This window comes from Rhinopithecus bieti, unplaced genomic scaffold (assembly GCF_001698545.2).
Source record: "Rhinopithecus bieti isolate Rb0 unplaced genomic scaffold, ASM169854v2 scaffold_14876, whole genome shotgun sequence".
Classification (NCBI taxonomy): Eukaryota; Metazoa; Chordata; class Mammalia; order Primates; family Cercopithecidae; genus Rhinopithecus; species Rhinopithecus bieti.
In genome coordinates this window covers 255241-268002 of record NW_016807955.1, presented here as the reverse complement: position 1 = coordinate 268002, position 12762 = coordinate 255241, and the positions used below count along the sequence as shown (strand labels likewise).

The 12762-nt window shown below is 39.7% G+C and overlaps 1 protein-coding gene across 1 annotated transcript in view; it reads right to left on the bottom strand.

Moving 5' to 3' along the window:
* FANCM (FA complementation group M) overlaps positions 1-12762 on the bottom strand; it is an 80076-nt gene that overhangs the window by 57358 nt on the left and 9956 nt on the right. The window contains 2 exon segments of the mRNA XM_017884178.1: positions 420-551; positions 3263-3421. Of these exon segments, the coding sequence (XP_017739667.1) occupies positions 420-551; positions 3263-3421 (291 nt within the window).

Below are 12762 nucleotides of genomic sequence, written 5' to 3'. Positions count from 1 at the left end.
AATTTTTTTTTTTTTTTTTTTTTTTTTTTTTTTTATTTTGAGACAGGTCTAACTCTGTCACCTAGGCTAGAATGCAATGCTGAAATCACAGCTCACTGCAGCCTCGACCACCCAGCCTCAAGCAATCCTACCTTGCCTCAGGCTCCTGAGTAGGTACATACCACCACACTTGGCTATTTTTTTTTTTACATTTGTAGAGACAGGATCTCACTACGTTGCCCAGGCTGGTCTTGAACTCCGGGGCTCAACTGATCCTCCCACCTTTGCCTCCCAAAGTGTTGGGATTACAGGCATCAGCCACTGTGTTCAGCCTCATTTTTTGATGAGCTAATAGGTACCCAAAAAATCAGTACCTATGTTTTATCCTGGCTTTAGGTGAAAATTTAATCTGTCATCAAAATTTATTTAAAAATACCTACCACAATATTCGGAGATGGGTTTTTCCTAAATTGATCTCTTGCCAGAATTATCTGGTATTTTGTTAGATTTGGGACATCCCTTCTCATCAAAACATTCCTCTGAATCAAAGAACGAGCAAATGATTCCAAAATCTGCAAATTTAAAAGCAATCTAGTTTAAGCTTGCTCTAAGTCCTTTTTCAAGTACAATCATTTTCTCACAAATTACAATAGGAATTATATATTCAATAAAGTTTGCCTTACAATGAATGTTTAAGTAAACTCAGCAATGATAACAACATTTAAAACTATTTCACATCTATCCCCAAATAATAACCATATAAAAATCAACATGAGCAATTATTATACACAACTATAATTTAAGAACACATTTGTTAATCTGTTTATTTCTTAACTCCTCTCTCCCTCAACCTACACACACTGTAATCTAAGTGTAAGTACCTGAAAGAAGACCTTTGATTTCTTCACTGTTACAACCTCAGTACCTAGACCAGTCTGGCACTTAGGTCCTCAGCAGATACTTGTAGAGTAGTTTGTAAAGTACTGAATAAATTGAAATGACTTGAGTATATTTAATTTTACTCACTGATTCATTTTTTTCAACAAATATTTATTAAGCATCTACTATGTAACAAGCACTGTTCTAAATGCTGGGGAGAGTGTGGCTAAGACAAATAAAGTCACTGCTCCCATATAATTTACATTCCAAAGGAGGGAACCAAAGAATAAAGAAGTGAACAAAGAAAGCAAATCATTTTGATTATAACAAATGCATTTAAGAATCTAAAACACAATAATGCTGTAGAGTCTTTGAGAGGAAAGGGATCATCATTAAATAAGGTGAACAAAGACTCTCTCTTTGAGGAGAGAACATTTGAGTTTACATGTGAATGACGAGGTATGTCTACCATGTGAGGTTCTAAGGACAAAGGATTCCAGAGAGAGAAGTCAGCAAACAAAAAGGTCCTGAGGCAGAAATGAGCTTAATGGCACAAAAGGAGACCGATAGATGAAGACCTACTACAGCAGCATGTAATTGTTTAAATTTTTGCCTAATTTGTATTTTCTAAACTACGGCTAGTTTAATACAGTATTTTTCTCCCTTCCAACTTTGTTGATCATACTGCCTAATAAGACACTCTAAAAATACCAACAAAATTAAATTACATTTGTATATGATTATAAGAATTATCATATTTACGTTGTTATAAATGGAATGATTTTCAATTAAAATGCACTAATATCAAAGAGACGATTACAAAAGACTTTGCCACATCTTAACTCAATAATGCTTAGAATTTTGTTACAAATAATTTAAAAACAAAAAACAAGCTGTATTACTACAAAACGTCTCTTTAAGAAAGGCTTATTATAGTTTAAGTGACAGATAACTTTTTGGTTATCTATTCCTGTAACCATCTTTAATCCATGGCAATGAAAATGTGAAAACAAGCCGGGCGCGGTGGCTCAAGCCTGTAATCCCAGCACTTTGGGAGGCTGAGACGGGTGGATCACGAGGTCAGGAGATCGAGACCATCCTGGCTAACACGGTGAAACCCCGTCTCTACTAAAATACAAAAAACTAGCCGGGCGAGGTGGCGGGCGCCTGTAGTCCCAGCTACTCGGGAGGCTGAGGCAGGAGAATGGCGTAAACCCGGGAGGCGGAGCTTGCAGTGAGCTGAGATCCGGCCACTGCACTCCAGCCCGGGCGACAGAGCAAGACTCCGTCTCAAAAAAAAAAAAAAAAAAAAAAAAAAGAAAATGTGAAAACATGTTGTTCTATCATGACACTAAGTATGAACTATAGAAAAACAATGTGTTACCTCAAATTTCTCCCAGTGAAAATGACAATTGTCTAAGTAGGTCCTCAACAGCTATAATATTGACATTTGGGCCAGATAATTCTTTGTTGTGGGGTTGCTGTCCTATCCGTTGTAGGATGTTTAGCTGCTTCCTGGCCTCCACATACTAGATGCCAATTATAACTCCACATTTCACCTCTTGCCTTCCCCTTCTATCCTGGCTTTTTGTTGTTGTTGTTGTTGTAAGAACCAAAAATGTGTCAAGTCATTCCCAAATGTTGCCAGGTAGGTGAAATAATTCCCAGTTGCAAAGCACTGCTGTATAAAGGATCAGGGAGGATAATAGTGAAAATGTATTTCATTACAAAGAAACCTCTGAGGACCGGGCACATGGTGGCTTACACCTGTAATCCCACACTTTGGAAGATCAAGGCAGGAGAATCACTTGAGGTCAGGAGTTCAAGACCAGCTTGGCCAACAAGGCAAAACCTCGTCTCTATTAAAAAATAGAAAAATCAGCCAGATGTGGTAGCATGCGCCTGCAATCCCAGCTACTTGGGAGGCTGAGGAGAATCGCTTGAACCGGGCAGGTGGAAGCTGCAGTGAGCCGAGCCGAACCGAACAAAAAAAACCAAAACAAAACAAAGAAACTTCTGGCTGAATCTCAGTACGTGTTTGTGTTACGGGTGTGTGCACTTTGTGAAAATTCACTGAGCTTTGTCTACTTTTGCTGTTTGTGTGTGTATGTGTGTGTGTGCATGCTCTATATTCCAGTTAAAAGGTTTACTTAAAAAAATACAAAACCATGTAAGGCTATCACTTGCTTTACAAATGGCCCGTCTTTTGTATTTTCCCTTTCAATAATAGTTTGCTAGTAAATACAAAACACAGTGCTCATTCCAAAAATTTTAACTTCAAAGAATTTTTTCAACATATCAATTATATAAAAATAAGTATATTATCACATCCAAATCCTGTTAGCTGAAATAATTAAATTACCAGTTTATTTATGAAATCCTAAATGTCATAAAAATGGCTTACCTGGATATAGGTCTTTTGGATGGCTGCGAGTTCTTCACCAAGCGGAACAATAAGCTTTTCAACTTTTCTTTCGTAAGAATATGCCAAAATATCTGGAGAATCTTCAGAACGAAGCTCTATCTGCCCAATTAGCAGGTTAGTAATAACTTGTTGCACAGCCTATGCGAAATCAATTAAGTATGATTATAAATTACATGTTAAAATTTTTTAGTTTAAGTCACTAACAGAAATAAAATAGCAATAAAATTTTGAAAGAAGCACCAGAAATTTATATCATTAAATACCAAAAAAGAAAGAAGACAAGCCTATAAGAAAAGTACATCAGAAGCAGCACAACAGGTAAAAAGTGCTTCCGAAACATCTTTTCCCTACACAGACCTTCAAGCAAAGCATCTGAGAAATAAGAATACAGTAAATGTCCAAAAAGTTCCTCAAATGTAGTTTGGTACTTTCCAAATAGAGTCTTTATAAAGACTCAGACAAAAATTTCAGATTAGCAGTACTAAATCAATTACTGATAAATTAGTTGAATATTTTCCATTTAAATCAACATATATGATGTGAATACATTTCCAGGGCTAAATTTCATGTACCCAAAGCTTATAAAGAGACTTCACTGTAAAATTAGGAAACTGGAGAAAAAACATGTAATCTGTTGGTGTAAACAACTACTATACCAGAAGACTACGATACTAACGTGCGATTAACAATTAAAACGGAAAAAAAAACCAAAACAAAACAAAGAAAGGATCCTGAGAGTATCTAAAAATTAAAAGTTGTTTTGTTGTTGTTGTTTGTTTGTTTGTTTGTTTTTGAGACGAAGTCTTGCTTGTTACCCAGGCTGGAGCACAGTGGCACGATCTCGGCTCACTGCAACCTCTGCCTCCCGGGTTCAAGTGATTCTCCTGCCTCAGCCTCCCCAGTAGCTGGGATTACAGGCGCCTACAACTATGCCCAGCTAATTTTTTGTATTTTTAGTAGAGATGGGGTTTCACCATGTTGGTCAGGCTGGTCTGGAACTCTTGACCTCATGATTTGCCCACCTTGGCCTCCCAAAGTGCTGGGATTACAGGAGTGAAGCACCGTGTCTGGCTTTTTTTTTTTTTTTTTTTTTTTGAGATGGAACCTCCCTCTGTCGCCCAGGCTGGAGTGTAATGGCGCAATCTATCTCGGGTTACTGCAACCTCTGACTCCCAGGTTCAAGTGATTCTCCTGCCTCAGCCTCTCCAGTAGCTGGGACTACAGGCATACGTCACCACACCCAGCTAATTGTTGTATTTTCAGTACAGATGGGGTTTCACCACGTTGGCCTAACTGGTCTCCAACTGACCTCTGTGATCCGCCCACCTTGGCCTCCTAAAGTGCTAGGATTAAAGGTGTGAGCCATGGCACCCAAACAAAAATAGAAAGCCTTGTGGGTTTAGGCCAGGCAGCAGCTCATGCCTAAGGGTGTAATCTCAGGGCTGTGGGAGGCCAAGTTGGGAAGACCGCTTGAAGCCAGGAATTTGAAACCAGCCTGGGCAACACAATGAGACCCCGTATCTACAAAAAATGACAATTGCTGGCGAAGTGGCAAGCACTTGCTGGAGTATCACTTGAACTCAGGAGTTCTAGGCTATAGTGAGTGAGTTACAGTTGCCACTGCATTTCAGCCTGAGTGACAAAGCAAGACCTTGTCCCTTGTCTCCAAAAAAAAAAAAAAAAAAAAAAAAGAAAGCTTGGAGGGCTGAATTTCAGGAAAACAAAACAAAACAGCCTAGGGCAAGAATCATATCTTAGCATTCCCAATACCTGGCAAAGTGCCCAATGCAGCACACCATAATCATAATCACTGGGGGCCTATATGTATTCAAAATCTAGACTACATTTGTGACCATTTTATAAAATTAAGCTTATTGCTTTTAATAGTTCATTCATGAAAGAAATACATGGGTAACTCCCACATGCCAGGCATTGAGTTAATGACAGAGGAGCGACCAAAATTGGCATAATCCCTACATTCGTGTAGCTGATATTTTAGTGGCGCTGAAAGACCACAAATAATCAATATGCAAAAGAATGACAGATCATCACAAATGTTAAGAAAAAAACAACAAGATAGGGAACACTGACAAGATAGCTTAGTTAGAACGGACCTTTCTGAAGGGATGGCATTTTTAAGCTGACTGAAAAACGTGAATGTTTAAACGAGGTCAGGGAGAAAACCAGAGATAGGATACAAATTTCTAAGCTCATCAAAAAAAAGGATAAGACGAAAAAAGTCTTGCAGCTTGGGAGAGTTAAAAGCTATCACTGGAAGCATGGAGCGAGATGGAAATATAGATAATCGCCCACGCAGAACATCAAATCTGACAACTGTCTACACAAAAAAGCACCTTCATGAGAACCAAAAATCAAGTGAGCAATCACAGTACCTGGTATTCACTTTATATTGCTGAAAGAGGCACTGAAGAGGATAGGAAACACAATCTTTTTTATTTTTTTTTTTTTGAGATGGAGTCTCACTCGGTCGCCCAGGCTGGAGTGCAGTGGCTCGATCTCAGCTCACTGCAAGCTCCACCTCCCGGGTTCATACCATTCTCCTGCCTCAGCCTCCGAGTAGCTGAGACTACATGCACCCACCACCACACCTGGCTAATTTTTTTATATCTTTAGCAGAGATGGGGTTTCACCATGTTAGCCAGGACGGTCTCGATCTCCTGACTTCGTGTTCCACCTACCTTGGCCTCCCAAAGTGCTGGGATTACAGGCGTGAACCACCGCGCCCGGCCAGGAAACATAATCTTGAATAATCGACACCACCCCTCCCTCATCCCCCAGAGGCCCTGTGGTGTGGAGAAAGAATCCAAGAACTTGGGGGAGGAAGAGTGCAGTTTCTGTGAGACTGTGCCTTGAACTAAGTGTTGCTCTGTCACAGTGAAAAGCAAAACCAAGTAGAACTCAGCACTACCACAGAGGGAGCATTTAGACCAGCCCTAGCCAGAAGGGAATTCCCGATCCTAGTGATTGGAACTTAAGTTCCGGCAAGTGCTCTGGAGACGATGAACATGGGGGACACACGACCTAGTGAGACACCAGCTGGGACAGTTAAAGGAGTGCTTGCACCACCCTTCATTCAACCCCAGGCTATGCAGCTCACAGAAACGAAAGTGACTCCTTCCTTCTGCTTGAGGAAAAAAGAGGGAAGAGTAAAGAGGACTTTGTCTTGCATCCTGGATATCAGCTCAGCCACAATAGGATAGGGCAGAGTAGTGAGGTCTCTGTTCCAGACCCTAGCTCCCTGACAACTTTTCTATTCGTACCCTGGGCCAGAAGGAAACCCACTACCTTGAAGGGAAGAACCCACTGCTAGCAAGATTCATCACTTTCTGACTAAAGAGCCCTTGGGCCCTAATAACCATCAGCCATACCCAGATAATATGTCATAGGCCTTGGGTGAGACTCTGAGACATGCCAGCTTCAGGTGAGACCCAGCACATCTCTAGCAATGATGGCTATAATGAGAAACTACTTCTGCTTGAGAAAAGCAGAAGTAAAGGAGACTTTGTCTTACACCTTAGGTACCAGCTTGGCCGCAGTGGGGTAGAGCAACAAATGGGCTCCTGGGGACCTGATTCCAGGCCTTGACTCTTGAACAGCATTTCTGAAACTGTCCCAGGCCAGAGGGGAACCCACTTCTCTGAAGGGTGAGTCCCAGGCCTGACAGCATTCAACACAAGCTGACTGAAGAGTCCTTGGGCCTTAAGTGAAAATCAGCAGTAGACTGGCGGCACACCCCATGGGCCTATGGTAGTGGTGGCCATGGGGAGAGGCTCCTCTGCCTGTGGAAAGAAAGAGTGAGCAGGACTTCATCTTGTGCTTTGAGTGCAAGCTTAGCTGCAGTAGTATAGAGCACAAGGTAGATTTCTAAGGTTTCTTACTCTAGTTCTTGGCTCCCAGATGGCAACTCTGGACTTGCCCAGGGCCTGGGGGAACTTGCTACCCTGAAAGAAAGGAGAGAAGCCTGGCTGGCTTCAACCCTTTCTGATTATAGAGTCTTGAGTAAACATAGACAGCAGGCAGGTAGTGGTGACAGTAGGCCATGAGTGAGACTCAGTGCTGTGGTAGCTTCAGGTCTTACCCAGTGCAGTCCCAGTGGTCATGGCCACAGGGTGGCTTGTGTCACCACACCCCCAGCTCCAGGTAGCTTAGCACAGAGAGAGAAACTCCATTTATTTCTCTCTGAGACTCAGACAGTGCCTCTGAGTCTGCAAGAACTAAAGTGTTAACTGCACTTGGCGTGCTCCCTAATGGAAATACAGCTTAGATCACAACACACAAGTCCCTCTGAATACCTGGAAATCCTTTCCCCTAAAAAAGATGGGTACAAACAACCCCAGTCTGTGAAGACAATAAATACCTAACTCTTTATTATCCAGACACAGGTGAACATCCAAAAGCATCAAGACCATTGGGAAAATATGATCCCTCCAAATGAATTAAATAAGGTACCAGGAGATATGGGACCTTTCAGATAGTGAATTCACAATAGCTGTTTTGAGAAAACTCAAGGAAATTCAAGATAACACAGAGAACGAATTCAGAATTTTCTCAGATAAATTTAGCAAAGAGATGGAAATAATTAAAAAGAATCAAGTACAAATTCTGGAGGTGAAAAATGCTATTGACATACTCAATAATCCAACAGTCTCTTAATATAAGCAGAATTCATCAAGTAGAAGAAAAAAATACTGAGCTTGAAGACAGGCTATATGAAAATACACACAAGAGACAAAAAAAAATAGAAAAGAATAAACAATGCCTGTAAGATGTGGAAAATAGCCTCAAAAAAGCAAATCTCAGAGTTATTGGCCTTAAAGAGGTGGTAGTGAGACAGATAGGGGTAGAAAGTTTATTCAGTGGGATAATAAAACTTCCCAAACCTAGAGAAAGATATCAATACTAAAGTACGAGAAGGATATAGATCACCAGGAAGATTTAACCCAAATAAATCTACCTCAAGGCATTTAATAATCAAACTTACAAAGGTCAAGGATAGAGAAGGGATCCTAAAAGCAGCAAGAGAAAAGAAACAACATACAATGGAGCTCCAATACATCTGGCAGCAGACTTTTCAGCAGAAACCTTCCAGGCCAGGAGAGAGTGGCATGATACATTTAAAGTACTGAAAGAAAAAAAAAAAAATGTACTCTAGAATAGTGTATCCAGCAAAAATACCCTTCAAATATGAGGGGAAATAAAGACTTTCCCAGATAAACAAAAGCTGAGGGGTTTCATCAACACTAGACCCTTCTTCTTACAAAAAAAAAAAAAAAAAAAAAGGCTACAGGGAATACTTTAAGTTCTGAAAGAAAAGAACGTTAATGAGTAATAAGAAATCATCTGAAGATAGAAAACTCACTGGTAATAGTAAATACATTAAAAAAACACAGAATATTGTAACACCGTAACTGCAGTGTGTAAACTACTCACGTCCTAAGTAAAAGGACAAAAAGATGAACTGATCAAAAATAACTAAAACATCTTTTCAAAACAAAACAGTACAGTAAGATAAAATATGGACAAAAGATAAAAGCAAGGAGAAAAGTGAAGGTGTAGACTTTGTATTAGTTTTCTTTTTGCTTGCTTGTTTGTTTGTATGAGCAATCAGGGTTGTCAGCAGTTTAAAATAATGGGCTACAGATATTATTTGCAAACCTCATGATAAACTAAAATCTAAAAACTTACAACAGATACACAAAAAATAAAAGGAAGACACTAAAAGGTACCACCAGAGAAAACTACCTTCACCAAAAGGAAGACAGGAAGGAAGGAAAGGAGGAAAGAAGAAAGAAAAAAACACAATACAACCAGAAAACAAACAACAAAATGGCAGGAGTAAGAGTTTACTTATCAATAAAAACATTGATTGGGAGGCTGAGGCAGGCAGATCATGAGGCCAGGAGATCGAGACCATCGTGGCGAACACGGTAAAACCCGGTCTCTACTAAAAATACAAAAAATTAGGGCCGGGCGCGGTGGCTCAAGCCTGTAATCCCAGCACTTTGGGAGGCCAAGACGGCTGATTTCATTGAGTCAGGAGATCGAGACCATCCTGGGCTAACACTGTGAAACCCCGTCTCTACTAAAAAAAATACAAAAAACTAGCAGGGCGAGGTTGGCAGGCGCCTGTTAGTCCGGTACTCGGGAGCTGAAGGCAGGGAGGAATGGCGTGAACCGGGAGGCGGAGCTTGCAGTGAGCTAAAGATCCCAGCCACTGCCTCCCAGCCCGGGCGACGAGTGAGACTTCCGTCTCAAAAAAAAAAAAAAAAAAAAAAAAAATTAGCCAGGCAAATGGTGGCCAGGTGCCTGTTGTTCCCAGTACTTTCTGGAGGCTTGAGGCAGGAGAATGGCCTGACCCCGGGAGGCGGAGCTTGCAGTGAAGCCGCGAAATTGCACCACTACTGCACTCCAGCCTGGGTGACAGAGCGAGACTCCATCTCAAAAAATTAAATAAATAAAAACAAAAACACTGAACGTAAACAAACTAAATTCTCCAGTCAAAAGATCTAGAGTGGCTGAGCAGATGATAAAATGAGACACAATGATCTGTTGCCTGTAAGAAATACACTTCACCTATAAAGATACCAACAGACTGAAAATAAAGGGATGGAAAAAAATATTCCATGCCAATAGAAACCAAAAAAGAGCGGAAGTAGCAATACTTACATCAGACAAAATAGATTTCAAGACAAAAACCGTAAGAAAGGAGAAAGGAGATAATTATATAATGATAAAGGGGTCACTTCAGCGAGAGGATATAACAGTTTTAAATATATATGCACCCAACATTGGAGTACCCAGATACATAAAACAAACACTAGAGCCTAAAGAGAGACATAGACCTCAAGACAATAATAGCTGCAGACTTCACACCCCACTTTCAACATTGGACAGATCTTCCAGACAGAAAATCCACAAAGGAACATCAGACTTAATCTGCACTACAGACCAAATGGACCTAATATTTACAGAACATTTCCTCAACAGCTGCAGAATATATATTCTTCTCCTCAGCACTTGGATCATTCTCAAGAACAAACCATAGATATGTTAGATCATAAAACAAGTCTTAAAACATCTGAAAACAATGAAATAATATCAAGCATCTTCTCTAACCACAATGGAACAAAACTAGAAATCAAACAAAATAACAAAAGGAATTCTGGAAACTATACAAACACATGGAAATCAAACAATACGCTCCCAAATGACCAGTGGGTCAATGAAGAAATTAAGAAGGAAATTTAAAAATTTCTTGAAACCAGATGACAATAGAAACACAACATATTAAAACCTACAGAAGACAATGAAACTAGTTCTGAGGGACAAGTTTATAGCTATTAAGTGTCTATATCAAAAAAGAAAAACTTCAAATAAAAAACTTAACGGTGTATCTTAAAGAAGTAGAAAAGCGGCCGGGCGTGGTGACTCAAGCCTGTAATCCCAGCACTTTGGGAGGCCGAGACGGGCGGATCACGAGGTCAGGAGATCGAGACCATCCTGGCTAACATCGTGAAACGCCGTATCTACTAAAAAAATACAAAAAACTAGCCGCACGAGGTGGCGGGCGCCTGTAGTCCCAGCTACTCGGGAAGCTGAGGCAGGAGAATGGCGTAAATCCGGGAGGGGGAGCTTGCAGTGAGCTGAGATCCGGCCACTGCACTCCAGCCTGGGCGACAGAGCAAGACTCTGTCTCAAAAAAAAAAAGAAGTAGAAAAGCAAGAACAAACCAAACCCAAAATTAGTAGAAGAAAATAAATAATAAAAATCAGAGCAGAAATAAATGAATTTGAAATGAAGAAAACAACACACACACACACACACACACACACACACACACAAATCAATGAAACAAAATGTTGGTTTTCTGGGAAAAAACAAAAACAAAAAACAAAATTGACAAAACTTTAGCCAGACTAACGATTAATAAAAAAAAAAAAAAAAAAAAAGAAGACCCAAATAAAATCAGAGACGAAAAAGGACACATTATAATCTATACTACAGAAACTCAAAGGACCATTAGTGGCTACTATGAGCAACTATATGCCAATAAATTGGAAAACTCAGAAGAAATGAATAAACTCCTAGAAACATACAACCTACCAAGATTGAACCATGAAGAAATCCAAAATCTGAACAAACAAAATAGATGAAGAGGTAATACTTCCAAACTCATTATACAAGGCGAGAGTATTACCCTGACACCGAAAGTAGACAAAGACACATCAAAAAGAGAAAATTACAAGCCAATATTCCAGATGAATATTGATGGAAAAATCATCAACAAACCATATTCCACAATATGATTAAAAAAAAAGTCATTATGACCAAGTGGGATTTGTACCAGGGATGCAAGGATAGTTCAACATACAAAAATCAGTCAATGTGATACATCATACCAACAAAATGAAGGACAAAAAGCATATCATCATTTCAATTGATGCTGAAAAATATTTGATAAAATTCAACATCCCTTCATGATAAAAACTCTCAAAAAATTGAGGGTAGAAGGAACATATCTCAACGTAATAAAAGTAATATATGACAAATTCATAGCTAGTATCGTACCGAATGGGGAAAAACTGGAAGTCTTTTCTCTACAATCTTCAACAGGACAAAGATGTCCAGTTTCAACACTGTTATGCAACATAGTACTGGAAGTCCTAGCTAGAGCAATCAGACAAGAGAAAGAAATAAAGGGCAACCAAATTGAAAAGGAAGAAGTCAAATTATCCTTGCTTGCAGATGATATGATCTTATATTTGGAAAAACCTAAAGACTCCATCAAAAAAACTATTAAAACTAATAAGAAAATTCAGTAAAGTTGCAGGATACAAAATCAACAAACAAAAATCAATAGCATTTCTACATGCCAACAGTGAACAATCTGAAAAAGAAATCAAGAAAGTGATTCCATTTACAATAGCCACAAATAAAACAAAATGCCTAAGAATAAACTTACCCAAAGAAGTGACAGAGCTCTACAACGAAAACTAAGAAACACTGATTCAAGAAATTGAAGAGCACACAAGAAAAGGGAAAGAAATTCTGTGTTCATGGATTGGAAGAATCAATACTGTTAAAATGTCCATACTACCCAAAGCAATCTACAGATTCAATGTAATCTCTCTCTCTCTCTCTCTCTCTCGTTATCTCTATCAAAATCCCAATGACATTCTTCACAGAAATAGGAAAAACAGTCCTAAAATGTATATGGAGGCCAAGTGTGATAGCTCATGCTTGTAATCCCAGCACTTTGGGAGGCTGAGGCGGGCGGATTGCTTGAGCCCAGGAGTTTGAGAACAGCCTGGGTAACATGGCAAAACCCGATCTTTACAGAAAAAAGCAAAAAAATTTAGCCAGGCATGGTGTTGCAGGCCTGTAGTCCCAGCTACATGGGAGGCTGAGGCAGGAGGATTGATTAAGCCTAGAGGTTGAGGCTGCAGTGAATCATGACT